Here is a 17,189-nt window from a genome sequence, read left to right on the forward strand (position 1 = left end):
GAGCGTCAGCGGCCGCTGTCAGTTTCCCGCGCATGCGCAGTGGGGAGAGTCTCTTCCGCCTCCGCCATGGTGGAGGCCGTAGCGGAGGCGGAAGGGAAAGAGTGCCCCCACGGCACAGGCCCGCCCGCGGATCGGTGGGCCCCGATCGCGTGCCAGGCCACCGTGGGGGCACCCCCCGGGGTCAGATCGCCCCGTTCCCCCCCCCAGGACCCCGGAGCCCGCCCACGCCGCCTGGTCCCGCCGTTAATACCAGGTTTGATTTACATCGGCGGGACAGGCAATTTCTGGGCGGGACTTTGGCCCATCCGGGCCGGAGAATCCAGCGGGGGGTCCCACCAACCGGCGCGGCCGGATTCCCGCCCCCGCCCAATCTCCGGGAGCGGAGACTTCGGCGGGGGCGGGGGCGGGGGCGGGATTCACGGCGGCCAACGGCCATTCCCCGACCCGGCGGGGGGTCGGAGAATGACGCCCATTATCGATGGGGTTTCAACTTCCCGGGGCGAACTTATTCCCTGATTTTGTTCGAAAGGCTTTTCCCGCATTCCCCTTGGCTCCGTAGCCCTCCTTGTTGATCCTATCACCGTCTGGTGGGAGGAGTATTTCCAGCAGCTATGGGTAACTCCCGTCAACAGAGGCAGCCTCGCTAGATGAGGTATGGGCAAAATGGGAGGGGGCACTGTTTTAGATGGGGACGTGGGGTATGAGGCCCTTCACAGGGTCAGCTCCCTGTTCCCCTGTGCACAATTTAGTCTAATTCAGTTCAAAGTAGGGCTCACCTAACTCGAGCTAGGACGAGCAGTTTCTTCCTGGGAGTGGGGGACAGGTGTGAGCGGTGTTCTTTGGGACCTGCTAACCGCACCCACATGTTCTGGTCGTGTCCCGGGATGGGGAGCTTTTGGCACCTTCCTTCCTTAGCACCGTGTCAGCGATTCTCAACATGGACCTGGAGCCTTGTCCATTGGGGGTCATTTTCAGGGTCTCGGATCCTCCGGGACTGCGGACGGGGGTGAAGGGCGATGTTCTCGCCTCTTCCTCGCCGATAGCCCGGAGGCGAGTTCTGCCGGGATGGGAATTGGCCGCCCCGCCCAGTGCCTCGTTCTGGTTAGGTGACCTCTTGGAATGTTTGCACCTGGAGAAGGTCAAGCGCACCGTCAGGGGGTGGGTGGAGCGCTTCTAGCTGAGGTGCAGCCATTAATTTCTCACTTTGAAGAGTTAATCACCATCAGCTGTTAATGGGGTGGGGGGGGGGGGCGTTTCTGAGCGTTGGGGAAAGGGAGTTCCTCTCCTGCGTGGGCTTTACATGGTTGGTTGTGTTTTTCTAATTTTGCATTTTGTAACATCCATTTTCCGTGTTGACATTGTGCATTTTGTTTGTTATAAATGGAAATAAGGGATGTGTAAGAGGAGGAAGCATAGTGGGATTGACACTGGATCAGTAATCCCGAAGCTCAGGTTAATGATCTGGGGACATGGGTTCAAGTCCATTTAATTCGATTAATAAATCTGCAAGCGAGAGCTAGTCTCAGTAATGGTCACCCTGAAACTATCATCAATTGTAATAAACCCGTCTGGTTCACTAATGTCCTTCAGGGAAGGAAATCTGCCGTCCTTACCCGGTCTGGCCGACATGGGACTCCAGACCCACAGCAATGTGGCTGACTCTGAAATGCCCGAGCGAGACACTCAGTCCGAGGGCAATTCGGGATGGGCAACAAATGCCGGCCCTGCCGGCGACCCCGTGAAATAATTACATTTAGAAAAGAAATGGTAGAAGCAGAGAGATTTCAGAGTGTTGTGGGACTGGAGGAGATTACAGAGATGGAGAGGGTTGAGGCCGCATTGGGATTTGAAACCAAGAATGAGGGCTGGGATCTTCCCAGCCTCTGCGCTGAAATCGCGCTCGGCGCGAGGGCAGAGACTGGGGTCGCAGACCCGCAATTGGCTGCGACGGCGGGACGCGATTCCCCGGTGAGCGCACGCGCGGTCGACGCAGTGTCGGTCGGGGGCCGTTGAGAGGCCCCCGCAGTGATTCTCCACGATCGACCGGCTGCGTTCCGGCCGAGTTCCGCCGGCGTGGCTCCCATATGGTTTCACCTGGCCGGAGCTTGGACTCCCGGCCGTAGTGGCCGTCCTTGTGAGGGGACTGGGGGATCAGACTCCGGGGGGGGGGGGGGGGGGTCTCCACGATGGCCAGGCCCTCGGTTCGGGACTATCGATCAGCGGGAGCATGCGATCCAAGGGGGGGGGCCTATCTTCTGGCTCGCCGGCCCGCTGTGCCGCTTCGCCATGCTGTGTGGGGGCCGGCGCGGAAACGGCCGTCGCGCGCATGCGAGGACCGCGGCCTGAAGTGCAGGGCCCTATATCAGCAGCAGGAGCCACACAGCGCATGCCGGAGCCCTGCTAGCCCTCTTGAAGTCGGAGAATCACTCCGGATTTATTGAAAAAAGGTCCGGAGTGATTCGCGCCCGTATTCCGGCGGGCGTGGGACATAGTCCCATTTTCGGAGAATCCGGCCGAGAATTCCCAGAGTGAGTACAGGTTAAGGAGGGCAGCGTGGTTGCGCAGTGGGTTAGCACTGCTGCCTCACGGCGCCGAGGTCCCAGGTTCGATCCCGGCCCTGGGTCACTGTCGGTGTGGAGTTGGCACATTCTCCCCGTGTCTGCGTGGGTTTCGCCCCCACAACCCAAAGATGCGCAGGGTAGGTGGATTGGCCACGCTAAATTGCCCCTTCATTGGAGAAAATGAATTGGGTGCTCTAAATTCATAGAAAAAAGTCAATACTGGTCAGGAGGCCCAGGGGAGAGAGGTGAATGGAACTTGGTGTGAGTTAAGTTAGGGAAAGGGAGTTTATCAAGAAGGCAATCAACACATTGGATGAGTTGTTTTGTCCATCCGTGTACCCCGAGGGGGCTGGCTCTGGAGAGCGCAGAATCATAGAATCATAGAGTTTACAGTGCAGAAGGAGGCCATTCGGCCTATCGAGTCTGCACTGGCCCTTGGAAAGAGCACTCCACTTAAGCCCACGCCTCCACCCTATCCCCGTAACCCAGTAGCCCCACCAACCTTTTTTGGACACCAAGGGCAATTTAGCACGGCCAATCAACCTAACCTGCACATCTTTGGACTGTGGGAGGAAACCGGAGCACCCGGAGGAAACCCACGCAGACACGGGGAGAACGTGCAGACTCCGCACAGACAGTGACCCAAGCCGGGAATCGAACCTGGGACCCTGGAGCGGTGAAGCAACTGTGCTAACCACCGTGCTGCCCTGTGCTACCATGCAGGCCGAATCTAACTTGCTTGTTCTGGAGGAACTGTTAGTGCTACTCGGAATGTAAATCATCGCACTTACCCGCAGGCACTCTTTGGACAGCCCTTTGCTGAGGGTCCTGAAATCCCTCTGAGGGTTCTGCCTTCTGTGTTTCAAACGTCTCCTCTTCACCACATTCCTCCGAGTCTGCAGCAAAATCAGAAACTTCAGCACGAGAGAAAAACCATTGATGGCTGTACAGAACATGAGGCAAAGACAAGGTGATGGGCTCCCCTTGCTTTGGGGTACAGCAAGTCGGCGGGAAGGGTGGGGGCAAACAGAACAGAAACAGGCCCCTTGGCCTAACAGACCTATTCCAGGTGAGCCTTCTCCTATCCTACTTCATCCCACCCTATCGCCATATCCGTAAGATGGTAGGAGCTGAAGTGGGCCATTCGGCCCATCGAGTCTGCTCTGCCACTCAATGAGATCACGGCTGATCTGCTGTGACAATCTTCCACTTTCCCGCCTTATCCCCAGAACCTTTGTCTGTCTTTAAATGTCTTATTCTGGTCCTAGACTCTCCCACAGGGGGAAACAACCTCTCAGCATCGACCCTGTCAAACCCCCTGAGAATCCGATATGTCTCAATAAGGTTGCCCCTCATTCTTCTAAAACTCCAGTGAGTACAGGCAGTTATCATTCCATTCCTCTCTACCTCCTGTGTTTCCTGCTTGTCCTTCACTGCAGCCACGTATTTGCCTCACCCACTTCCTGGGGGAGCGAGTTCCACATTCTCGCCGCCCCCTGAGTAAAGAGGTTTCCCCTGAATTCTCGATTGGATTCCCGAGTGGCTGTTTTATGTTTAATATTGATGGCTCTCTCCTCTAAATTCAAACATTTTCTTTCTCTACATCCGTCAAACACCTCCAGAATTTTAAAGCCCTCGATCAGGGTCATCTTCTCTCCCAGGAGTACAGATCCTTGGCCTGTTCAGTTTTTCCTGAGAGTTTTAAGCTCTCAGATCTGGTTTGTCCTGTCAAGAGAGACCCAATAGTCTGGGTCCGTATTCCTTGGAGTTTAGAAGGGGAGGGGGGTCACCTTATTCCAACATACAAGAGGGGGCTTGACAGGGTCGACGATGAGCTGTTTCCATTGCTGGGAGAGTCTCGAACAAGGGGGTCAGAGCGACAAAATAAAGGGCCGGCCATTTAAAACTGGGGTGCGTAGAAATTTCTTCTCGAATAGGGTGGTGAATCTCTGGAACTCTCTGTTGCGGAGGTTGGATCATTGGACGTATTCCAAGTGGAGGTGGGTAAATATTTGATACATTGGGGAATAGAGGGCTCTGGGGAAATGGCAGAGGGAAGGAGTTGAGGTTGGATAGATCAGCTATGATCTTATTGACTGGCGGGGGCAGGCTGGAAGGAATTGGCGGCCTACTCCTGCTTCATCTCTTGTGTTCTTCCTTGTATCATCCGTGTAAACCTTTTTTTGCACTGATCCCTGTATCCTTTACAGAAGATGTGCACAGTAGCTCCAGGTACGGCCTAACCAAGGTTTTAGACAACTTTCCACTCCTGCCGTTTGGAAATGAATCCCAGGACTTTGTTTGCTTTTCCCCAGTCGCCTCATTAACCTACGTCACTACTTTTAACTATTTCCGCAGCGGTAGGTCAGCGAGTCCCCGTTTCCCACGGACAATGTGACCGCCATAATTTTCCTGCTGAGATGCTCCACCTCACACACATTGGAGTTCATGTTCCAATTACGTGACAATTTTGCAAGTTTGCTCATGTGTTTTGGCACAGTCCCCCCCCCCCGCCCCCCCGCCGCCCCCTTGCGAGCGACCCTCCCCTCCCCTCCCCATTGCAACCCCAAGAGGAGGCCTGCACCCTCCACGAGCACCCTTTCTCCAGGTACCCAACTCCCATCGCACTGGCTCCTAAACCCGTCCCCTGTCTAATACCAACTGAGAGAATGCCTTTCCCATGGTTCCCATCGAGATAAATATTTGAGACTTTCTCCTAGCGAAATGATATTTTCCAATGGGAAGAGTTTGGGTGAAGAATTCTCCCCCCCCCCCCCCATCACTCCACATTCAGTCCGCTTGGAAAATGCTGGATTGAGTTGTTATACCGCCCCCTGGTGGAGCTGTCTCTCCCCTCGATATAAATCCGTGGTTACAGCTTCCTCCTCCCAGACAGGTGATTGATGAGAAGTTCAAGTTCCTTTTGAAAAGCAAATGGCTCCATAATGACGTTTATTTTCATCCCGTTTCTCTCCTCTTCTACCCTCACGCTCTCCCCTTCTCTCCCTTTCTTTCTCTCCTTGGCTTCTCTACCTCCCTTTATTCGAGTTACTTTCTTCGCAGACGCACCGTCTGTCGATCCCTGTCCCTCTCTGCATTCCCTCCCTGCTGCCTCCTCGGGCCTGGCGCTGTCTCCTGCCTTGCCCGCTCTCTCTCTCCTTCCCTCGTGCATGCTATCTCCCTCTGTCTTCCTTTCCTCTTGTTCTTTATCTCTCTGATGTGCCATCAATGAACACAAGACGAGTAGTGAACGTAACTGAGGCTTTAATAAGCTGAACAGAAAGCCTCCTGGCCTCTGATCCCGAACTGAGGCAGGGCCGGAGGTCAGCCACCTTTATACCGAGCCTGAGGGGAGGCGGAGCCATCAGGCAATGGTTTACCACATTACATGTAATACAGTAGTAGTTTACCACAATATACTACAGTGGTTTACCACGCTCTCTTTCCCCATCAATCTTTCCACCTCTTATTCTACCTCTCCCCCTCCTTCCATCCCTTTTCCACTCCCAGCCTGCCCCCGGAATGTCCGTCAGTCTGCTTGTCTCTTGCGCACTCCCTCGCTCTCTCTGTCTGTCTTTTCTTTCTCCCTGTCTCTCGACCTCTGCTGTTTTATTTATCGCCATAAAATTATTTCTGTCCTTTCTTGTTATTTTAGCAATGTTTCTGTAATAAAATTATGGTGGTGTCAATCCGTTTGAGGGAGAGGGTGGCAGGGAGTGAGAGAGGGAACGTCCGAGCTCTGAGAAGGCTGTACACGCGTTACAGACTGTCCCACATTTCTACAGCTTCATCTCAGTCAGCGCCTGGCCCCAGTAATTGCAGCGACGCCTCACTCGAGGCCTCCCCTGGGAGCTCTAACTCGGGGCAGCTTGTGAGGCAATCCTCAATTTGTGTCTCTCCTTAACCCTGCTGCTCCCCAAATGCTGCGCTCTCTTCAATTTCTATTTTCTAAATGGCGGGAAGCCAGGAGCAGCGGAGAAGCTCAGAGATCGAGGGATCCAGGTAACAAAAGCCACTAAAATCTACTGGACAGGTACAAAAAAATACATCAAAAGGTAAATGGAATGTCAGCCTTCTTCTCAGGGGAATTATAGATGGCACGGTAGCACAGTGGGTTAGCACTGCTGCCTCACAGCTCCAGGGTCCCGGGTTCGATTCCCGGCTTGAGTTACTGTCTGTGCGGAGTCTGCATGTTCCCCCCGTGTCTGCGAGGGTTTCCTCCGGGTGCTCCGGTTTCCTCCCACAAGTCCCGAAAGACGTACTTGTTGGGCGAATTGGACATTCTGAATTCTCCCTCTGTGTACCCGAACAGGCGCCGGAGTGTGGCGACTAGGGGCTTTTCCCAGTAACTTCATTGCAGTGTTAATGTAAGCCTACTTGTAACACTAATAAAGATTATTATTGGGTTGCAAAGACCAGGCTGAATTTGGAATATTAGTGATCTTGTCGAGGTGTTAAAAGAGGTTGATGGGGCTGATGGGGAGAAGCCATTCACTTTGGTGGGAAGGTCATAGGAACATAAAGGAGGCCATTCAGTCCCTCAAACCCGCTCTGCTATTTAATCTACGGCTGGTGTGTATGTTAACCCCATCTACCCTCCTCACCCCCGAATCCCGCAACACGCTCACTCAACAAAAATCTGTCAATGCCTCGGTCAAATCCTCCTCGATTTCCTTCGCTCCAAGGGGAACGTGCCCCAGCTCCCCCAACCCTCACCTCGGGCGCTAAAATCCATCACCACTGGGACCCTCCTGGTAAACCTCCCCTGCACCCTCTCGGGGGGCCCTCACTAAGGCCCCAGACTAGAGTAACTGAAGGTTATAGCGCTGGATTGCAATCTTCTTCGCATCAACTACAGGCCAGTCAGCCTGAATCCGTAACCAGGGAAGTTCTGGGATCTATTATTAGGGAAGTCGCAACAATGCAGTTTGAAAAGTATATGAGTGCTTAAAACAAGTCAAAATGGTGTTAAGAAAGGAAAATCATGTATCCGAGTTTTATAGGGTGCAAATAGAAGGATAGATGAAGGGAACCAGTTGATGCTGTATTCTTAGATTACCAGAAAGTATTTGACTATGTGCCACACAAAATGTAAGTACACCGCATGAGGGATTGTGGAGTTGGAGCATGGATAGAGGATCGGTTAGCGTACAGGAAACAGAGCAGGGATAAATGGGACATTTTTCAGTCGGCTGTAACAAGTGCAGTGCCACGTTGATCAGCGCTTGGGTCTCAGCTACAGTATTTACAACCTATATTCATGACTAGGCATGGAGACCCTGAGTAATGTGTCTGACAATAATGTGTCTAAGTTTGCTGACAATACAAAGCCAGGTGGGAATGTAAGCTATGGGGAGGCCACACAGAGGCTGCAGAGAGACATAGGCAGCTCACGTAAAGGGTATCGAGGTGACAGATGGAGTGGATTGGGGGAAGTGCAACGTTATTCACTTTGGTCGTAAGAATAGAAAAGCAGGATGTTTTGTAAAAGGTGTGAAACTTGTAAATATTGATGCTGAGACAGACTTGGGTGCACGCGGACAAGGAGCACAGAAAGTTAGCATACAGGTGCAGCAAGCAATTCGGAAAGCAAATGGAGCGTTGGCCTTTACTGCGAGGAGATTGGAGAACAGGAATAAAGAAATATTGCTGCAGTTGTACGGGGTTCTGGTGAGGCCACATCTGGAATACAGTGCACGGTTTTGGTCTCCATATTTAAGGAAGGACAGACGAGTATTCAGTGAAGGTTCACTCGATTGGTGCTCGGGATGAGGGGGTCGGCCTACGATGAGAGGCTGAGTAAATGGGGTTTATAATTCTCTGGGGGTTAGAAGAATGAGAGGCGATCGCATTGAAACCGGGTAAAGTCTGAAGGGGTTTGACAGGGCGGACGCGGAGAGGTTCTATCCACTGGTCGGGGAATCTAAAACATAGATTGTCACAGATAAAACATTACCTCCGGATAAAAGGGCCAATCATTTCGGACTGAGATGAGGAGAAATTCCTTCACTCGATGCGCTGCGAATCTTTGGAATTGTCCACCCAGAGTGTTGTGGCTTGTCTATCGTTGAATGTATTTAAGGCTGCAATAAACAGATGGTTTCTCAGGCAATTGAGGAAAAGGGGGAGTGGGCAGGAAAATTAAGTTTAGTGCGGAAGATCAGCCATGATCGGACTGAATGGGAGAGAGGGTAGCGCAGTGGTCAATTTTTAATAATAATCTTTATTGTCACAAGTAGGCTTACATCAACACTGCAATGAAGATACTGTGAAAAGCCCCCAGTCGCCACATTCCGGCGCCTGTTCGGGTACACTGAGGGAGAAGAATTCAGAACGTCCAATTCACCTAACAAGCACGTCCTTCGGGACTTGTGGGAGGAAACCGGAGCGCCCGGAGGAAGCCCACGCAGGTACGGGGAGAACGTGCAGACTCCGCACAGACAGTGACCCAAGCCGGGAATCGAACCCAGGTTCCTGGCACTGTGAAACAACAGTGCTAACCACTGAGCTACTGTGGTGCCCATGGTGGCGCAGTGGTTAGCACTGCTGCTTCACAGTGCCAGGAACCTGGGTTCATCAGACGTGAGATGATTAGGATACTCGGTTTGTTTAAGTGGTGTTGGTCGAGGGATAAATATTGGCCAAAAATGCGATATCTCCCCTTGGTCCGCATTAAAATAGTATTCAGGGGACATTCTAACAACTTTGAGAGGTAGATGTGATCTGGTTTCCTGACCCTGCAACAGTGCTGCACTCCCTCAGTACTGACTCTCTGACAGTGCAGCGCTCCCTCAGTACTGACCCTCTGACAGAGCAGCACTCCCTCAGTACTGACCCTCTGACAGTGCAGCACTTCCTCAGTAGTGACCCTCTGACAGTGCAGCACTCCTTCAGTACTGACCCTTTGACCGTGCAGCTCTCCCTCAGCACTGACCCTCTGACAGTGCGGCACTCCCTCAGTACTGACCTCTAACAGTGCAGTCCTCCCTCAGTACTGATCCTCCAACAGTGCAGCACTCCCTCAGTACTGACCCTCTGACAGTGCAGCACTCCCTCAGTACTGATCCTCCAACAGTGCAGCACTCCCTCAGTACTGACCCTCTGACTGTGCAGCACTCCCTCAGTACTGACCCTCTGTCAGTGCAGCACTCCCTCAGTACTAACCCTCTGACAGTGCAGCACTCCCTCAGTACTGACCCTCTGACAGTGCAGCACTCCCTCAGTACTGACCCTCTGACAGTGCGGCACTCCCTCAGTACTGACCCTCTGACAGTGCAGCACTCCCTCAGTACTGACCCTCTGACAGTGCAGCACTCCCTCAGTACTGACCCTCTGGCAGTGCAGCACTCCCTCAGTACTGACCCTCTGACAGTGCAGCACTCCCTCGGTACTGACCCTCTGACAGTGCGGCACTCCCTCGGTACTGACCCTCTGACAGTGCAGCACTCCCTCAGTACTGACCCTCTGACAGTGCAGCACCCCCTCAGTACTGACCCACTGACAGTGCAGCACTCCCTCAGTACTGACCCTGTGACAGTGCAGTGCTCCCTCAGTACTGACCCTCTGACAGTGCAGCACTCCCTCAGTACTGACCCTCTGACAGTGCAGCACTCCCTCAGTACTGACCCTGTGACAGTGCAGCGCTCCCTCAGTACTGACCCTCTGACAGTGCAGCACTCCCTCAGTACTGACCCTCTGACAGTGCGGCACTCCCTCGGTACTGACCCTCTGACAGTGCAGCACTCCCTCAGTACTGACCCTCTGACTGTGCAGCACTCCCTCAGTACTGACCCTCTGACAGTGCAGCACTCCCTCAGTACTGACCCTCTGACAGTGCAGCACTCCCTCAGCACTGACCCTCTGACAGTGCAGCAGTCCCTCAGTACTGACCCTCTGACAGTGCAGCACTCTCTCAGTACTGACCCTGTGACAGTGCAGCGCTCCCTCAGTACTGACCCTCTGACAGTGCAGGACTCCCTCAGTACTGACCCTCTGACAGTGCAGCACTCCCTCAATACTGACCCTCTGACAGTGCAGCACTCCCTCAGTACTGACCCTCTGACAGTGCAGCAGTCCCTCAGTAATGCACTTGGTAACTCAGCTCTGGGAAGAGTCCTCAGCTCAGAACCACCTGAAGCAGCGGTGGGCACATTGGAAGGAATTAAGGAAAGGCGAGGTGAAAGGTAAGTGGAAAAGAAAGAAGGAACCTTATATATTTATATCTTTCGTGAGTTTGAACATCTTTGAAGCCAAGAGTGTGTGGATGATGTCGGTTGTCACGCGATGATCCACCCCAAGGCCACTTATACCATTTCGAGTTTGCACTTTGCCGACCCTCCATCCTGCTCTACCTACCCCACCCTGGCCGCCTCCCCCTTTTCAGCTTTCCGTCAGTTTAACCGAACAAAGCAAAGAGATAGTAGCGTTTCCATACCATAACTCTGTTTCCTGCACGAGCGGAATACTTCGCTTCCATGGGGGCAGCAAGAGAAAGCAGATATTATAAAACGGTTACTAACACAGCACACACACAGAATAACAGGAGCAGAACAAGGGGGCACGACAGGCACAGCCGCTGACATGCACAGGAAGAGTTCGCAAAGTCACAAACTATCGCCAGCCCATGAGTCCTTTGGGTTACACGTGAGACAGAGCCCTCCTCCCCACTCCGCCAGCCTGCGTTGCAACCTCAGCCATGTGCCTCCCATTGCATCCCCCCCCCCCCCCCCCCCCCGTAGAGACTGAATTGTTGAAGAGTGGTTAACCAGTTAATCAGATTTGCGGTCAACGATTGTCCCTAATTTTTCTGTGGTCCGTGCGTTTTTACACTTGGCCAGGTGGCATTCACGTTTCCTGACCAATACCAATTCCATGTCCAGGAAAAAAATAAAACACGTTTGAAGTTGTAATGTGGGAAACGCAGAAACCAAGTTGTGCACCGCAAGATCGCACAAACAGCAAAGTGACGATGACCAGATCGTCCGTTTTTGTGCTGTTGGTTGAGGGATGATTGTCTATGACACTGGGAGCACACCCTCTGCTCCTCGTCAAAACAGTGCCCTCGAATCATTCACGGCCGCCTGAGAGGGCGGGTGGGGCTTCAGTTTAACATCACTCCGCGCCTCTGACAGCGCCGCACTCCCTCAGCGCTGCACTGGGACCGTCAGCCTCGATTCTGTGCTTGGAAGTCACCGACGGAGACTCACGTACACCAGCTCCTGACTACGCGGTGACTCACCCACCCGCAACTGCTGGCATCAAAAGGCAAAAGATGAAAGATCAGAGCAGAGTCAAGAAACAATTGAATTTTTATCTGATTCAATTTAATGCCACCATTGAAGTAGCAGGGAGAGGAATTGGAAGCAAGTAAAATAGGTCGGCTTGATAACATGAGTGACAGTCACTGCTACCTGACCCACAATCACTGTTCAGACTATAGGGAAAGCAGGTCACTTTCAACAGAAAAGAGCTACAATATTCGCGGCAAAATAATTTATTCTTTACATTCTCAAGACACAGACAGCAAAGGGCCCAAAACGTTCCCTCAGAACACCAAAGTGTCGAGGGTAAAATAAATGTTGGTTCCAAACATGATTTCAACTCCACAATATTCAAGATAGTCCTGTATGGTATTAATATCTTTACATAGGGAACACATCCTTCATGTGCAGAAAGACCCCTCCTCCAGTCCCCATGTGTTTTCTCGGGTTGCATTTTCCCTGCCAAGGTAAGGTGCCAAGGCCAGAATTGTATGGAACTTGGGCGGGTGCGCACATGACCCGAACCCGTGTGAAATGACGTGAGAAGTCATCGAGTGCACGTCCTGACACCATGGCGCCCTCGCTCCATATTTCAGTCAGCAGGCACGCCCGAGAGCCGGAAGCACACCCACCGAAAATTGAAAGCTCAATTAAGCCCACCAATCATGCAGTGGCCCCTGACTTTACGTGGCCCGCGCAGTTTTTACGCGTGGCGCCGGAGCAGCAATCACGTCTTTTCATCGTTCCCAGCCCAGGTTGGGATAAAATGTCAGGGGTGGAATAAAAAAGGTTTGAGGGCTGAGGCGTTGTTCTCCCAGGTGTTTGATTCTGCACGCGAGAGAGAGTTTGCAGCAGCTCTGTTTGGTGCAAATGTCACTGGATCAATTCTACAGCTCCCGGAGGGACAGCAGGTCGCTTGTGGGAAACGCCCGCCTACACCGTCACGTCTCTCGGTGCCCGCCCTCGGCCCGCCTTCCCTGGCAGTGCTCACACTGGCTGGTTGTTAATCGGTCAGCTGCTGTGAAATCGCGCTGACCACGGCCGTAAGTGTGTTTCCACAGAATCCACAGAACACTGACAGCGCAGGAAGAGGCTATTTGGCCCATCGGGTCTGCACCGGCCCTCTGGACGAGCAACCTATCTAGGCCCATTCCCCCACCATTTCCCAGGAACTCCACCTAATCAACACATCTTTGGACACGACGGGGCAATTTATCGCGGCCAATCCACCTAACCTGCACATCTTCGGACTGTGGGAGGAAACCGGAGCACCCGGAGGAAACCCACGCACACACGGGGAGGACGTGCAGACTCCGCACAGACAGTGACCCAAGACCAGAATCGAACCCAGCTCCCTGGCGCTGTGAGGCAGCAGTGCTAACCACTGTGCCACCACGCCGCCCTTAGGCCTGCTGAGAGCGCTTGCCCAACAGGTGGAAAATTCAGGTCTATGTCTATTCAGTTTTGCCATGTCAACCGTCACAATGTTGTTACAGGCTCTGGTCACTAGGTGGCGCCATGTGGTGACTTTCAGAAATCCCTCCCACAGCTCCGTCACCATCTTCGATATGAAAAAATATGTTTATTCATCAGGTGACAGGCATAACACTGCGGACCATTTACTGGTATTTGCTATTTATTTGGTCTGTCTCCGTGATAAACTCACACTAAACCGCACATAATTAAAGATGTATTCTTTACAAACAGCAGAACTCGTGCTGTTTACTTGAGGAATCTTCTTTTCCCAGTGACTTTATCACAGAATCATAGAATTTACAGTGCAGAAGGAGGTCATTCGGCCCATCGAGTCTGCACCGGCCCTTGGAAAGGGCACCCTACTTAAGCCCATGCCTCCCACCCCATCCCCGTAACCCAGTAACCCCGCATAACCTATTGGGCACTCAGGGGCAATTTATCACGGCTAATCCACCTAACCTGCACATCTTTGGACTGTGGGAGGAAACCGGAGCACCCGGAGGAAACCCACGCACACACGGGGAGAAGGTGCAGACTCCGCACAGACAGTGTCCTGAGGCTGGAATTGAACCCGTGTCCCTGACGCTGTGAGGCAGCAGTGCTAACCATTGTGCCGCCCCAGACCAAAGCCACAATGTAGAAACAGGCTATTCGGTCCAGCTGCTCCATGCCAGTGGCCATGCTCCACGCAAGCCTACCATCCTTCCGGACCCCACACCCACAGGCCTGCTGGAACCCCCACACCCACGTGCACAGTGGCTCCCCAACACCCATGGGCATTCCGGACCCCGCACCCTTGGGCATGCCAGCCGTCCGACACCCACGGGCATGATGTCTACCCGCCGCCCATAGGTATGCCAGATCCTGGTGCACTTGGGCATGCCGGATGTCTGTACTGACAGGCATGCCGGACCACCACACCCCTGTCCCAGGTGGTCTCTGGATGCCCCCTCCACCTCCACCCAGGCCTGTAGGACCACCTACTGCCATGCAGGACACGGGAATGCAAATTCCTTCACAATCTGTTTGGTCTCCCTAAGTGGAGGACACGGGAAACACATAGTGCAATTTGACAACACAGAACTACCTGACAAAACTCAGATCAAGGGTATATAAACTCTTTCTCATCAAATTATCAGAAGACCATAAGACACAGGAGCAGAATTAGACCACTCGGCCCATCGAGTCTGCTCCGCCATTCAATCATGGCTGATATTTTCTCATCCCCATTCTCCTGCCTTCTCCCCATAACCCCTGATCCCCTTATTAATCAAGAACCTATCTAACTCTGTCTTAAAGACACTCAGTGATTTGACCTCCACAGCCTTCTGTGGCAAAGAGCTGAAGAAATTCCTCCTCGTCTCTGGGTTTGGTTTAGCACTGGGCTAAATTGCTGGCTTTGAAAGTAGACCAAGGCAGGCCAACAGCACGGTTCAATTCCCATACCAGCCTCCCCGAACAGGCACTTCATTTGAAGCCCACTTGTGACAATAAGCGATTTTCATTTCATTTTCATTTTAAAGGATTGTTCCTTTAGTCTGAGATTGTGTCCTCTGCTTCTAGTTTTTGCTACAAGTGGAAACATCCTCTCCACGTCCACTCTCTCCAGGCCTCGCAGTATCCTGTAAGTTTCAATAAGATCCCCCCTCATCCTGCTACACTCCAACAAGTAAAGACCCAGAGTCCTCAACCGTTCCTCATAGGACAAGCTCTTCATTCCAGGGATCATTCTTGTGAACCTCCTCTGAACCCTTTCCAAGGCCAGCACATCCTTCCTTAGATACGGGGCCCAAAACTGCTCACAATACTCCAAATGGGGTCTGACCAGAGCCTGATACAGCCTCAGAAGTACATCCATGGTCTTGTATTCTAGCCCTCTTGAAATGAATGCTAACATTGCATTTGCCTTAGTAACTGCCGACTGAACTGCCGACAATTCAGTTAACCTTAAGAGAATCGTGAACAAGGACTCCCAAGTCCCTTTGTGCTTCTGATTTCCTAAGCATCTCCCCATTTAGAAAATAGTCTATGCCTCCATTTCTTCTTCCAAAGTGCATAACCTCACACTTTTCCACATTGAATTTCATTTGCCACTTCTTTGCCCACTCACCTAGCTTGTCCAAATCTTTCTGCAGCCCCCGTGCTTCCTCAATACTACCTGTCCCTCGACAGATCTTTGTATCATCTGCAAACTTAGCAACAGTGCCTTCAGTTCCTTCTTCCAGATCATTAATGTATATTGTGAAAAGTTGTGGTCCCAGCACCGACCCCTGAGGCACGCCACTAGTCACCGGCTGCCATCCTGAAAAAGACCCCTTTATCCCCACTCTCTGCCTTCTGCCAGTCAGCCAATCCTCGATCCATGCCAGGATCTTACCCTTAACACCATGGCCTCTTAACTTATCTAACAATCTCCTATTCGGCACCTTGTCTAAGGCCTTCTGGAAATCTAAATAAATCACATCCACTGGTTCTCCTTTGTCTAACTTCCTCGTTACCTCCTCAAAGAACTCTAACAGATTTGTCAAACATGATGAAGCCATGCTGACTCAGTCCTATTTTACCAAGTACCCCGCAATCTCATCTATAGTAATGGATTCTAAAATCTTACCAATGACCGAAGTCAGGCTAACCGGCCTATAATTTCCCATCTTCTGCCTCCCTCCCTTCTTAAACAATGGTGTTACATTAGCCACTTTCCAGTCCTCTGGGACCCTTCCTGCCTCCAGTGATTCCTGAAAGATCATCACCAATGCCTCCGCAATCTCCTCAGCTATCTCTTTTGGAATCCTGGGAGTAGTCCATCTGGTCCAGGTGATTTATCCACCTTCAGTCCTTTCATCTTCCCCAGAACCTTCTCCTTAGTGATGGTCACTGCACTCACCTCTGCCCCCTGATTCTTCTGGAACTCTGGTATCCCACTGGTGTCTTCCACCATGAAGACTGATGCAAAGTAACTATTCAGTTCCTCTGCCATTTCTTTGTTTCCTGTTATTACTTCTACAGCCCCATTATCCAGTGGTCCAATGTCTATTTTTGCCTCTCTCTTACCTTTTATATATTTTTTTAAAACTCTTCCTACTTTCTTTTATATTACTAGCTAGCTTGCACTCATACTTCATCTTCTCCCCCCTTATTGCTTTTTTAGTTGTCCTCTGCTCGCTTTTAAAGGCTTCCCAATCCTCCAGCTTTCCACTAAAACTCGCCACTTTGTATGCTTTTTCTTTAGCCTTTATGCGGTCCTTGACATCCCTCGTCAGCCATAGATGCCTTGTCCTCCCCTCAGCATGTTTCCTCCTCCCTGGGATGAATTTCTGTTGTGCCTCCCGAATAACCCTCAAAAACTCCTGCCATTGCTGTTCCACTGTCTTCCCTGCTAGGCTCCTTTTCCAATCCACTCTGGCCAGCTCCTCCCTCGGATCTTTGTAGTTACCCAGCTTCTCCCTCTCAAACTCCCTCTCAAACTGCAGGTTAAAATCTATCATATTGTGGTCACTGCTCGCGAAGGGAGCGCACAAGAAGTGACAAAACCCAACGAGAGGAGAGACAATTCTAGACCTAGTCTTGGGGAATGATGAAGGGCAAGTGGGTGAAGTGACAGTGGCGACCATATCGGGGATACTGATCACAATTCAGTTAGATTCAGTATTACCATGGAAACAGACAGAGATATAGCAGGAGTAAAAATTCTGAACTGGGGTGAAGGCAAATTGTGTAGCAATGAGAAGGGACTTGGCTGAGGTGGACTGGCCAGCATTGCTAGAGGATAAATCCACGGAAAGCCAGTGGGGAGCACTAAAAGGAGAGACCCTAAATGTACAAAGTAGACATGTCCTCTCCAAAAATAAAAGTGGTCTGCCAAATCTAGACCCCCCACCCTGGTTGTCTAGAG

The 17,189-nt window shown here is 51.9% G+C and overlaps 1 protein-coding gene across 7 annotated transcripts in view; it reads right to left on the bottom strand.

Annotated features, from left to right (window-relative positions):
- spega (striated muscle enriched protein kinase a) overlaps nucleotides 1–17,189 on the bottom strand; it is a 1,182,457-nt gene that overhangs the window by 1,017,369 nt on the left and 147,899 nt on the right. For all 7 annotated transcript variants that reach the window (XM_072468701.1, XM_072468720.1, XM_072468711.1 and 4 more), the window contains one exon: nucleotides 3,353–3,457. In XM_072468701.1, the coding sequence (XP_072324802.1) occupies nucleotides 3,353–3,457 (105 nt within the window). The remainder of the gene's footprint in view (nucleotides 1–3,352; nucleotides 3,458–17,189) is intronic.

This window comes from Scyliorhinus torazame, chromosome 2 (genome assembly GCF_047496885.1).
Source record: "Scyliorhinus torazame isolate Kashiwa2021f chromosome 2, sScyTor2.1, whole genome shotgun sequence".
Lineage (NCBI taxonomy): Eukaryota > Metazoa > Chordata > Chondrichthyes > Carcharhiniformes > Scyliorhinidae > Scyliorhinus > Scyliorhinus torazame.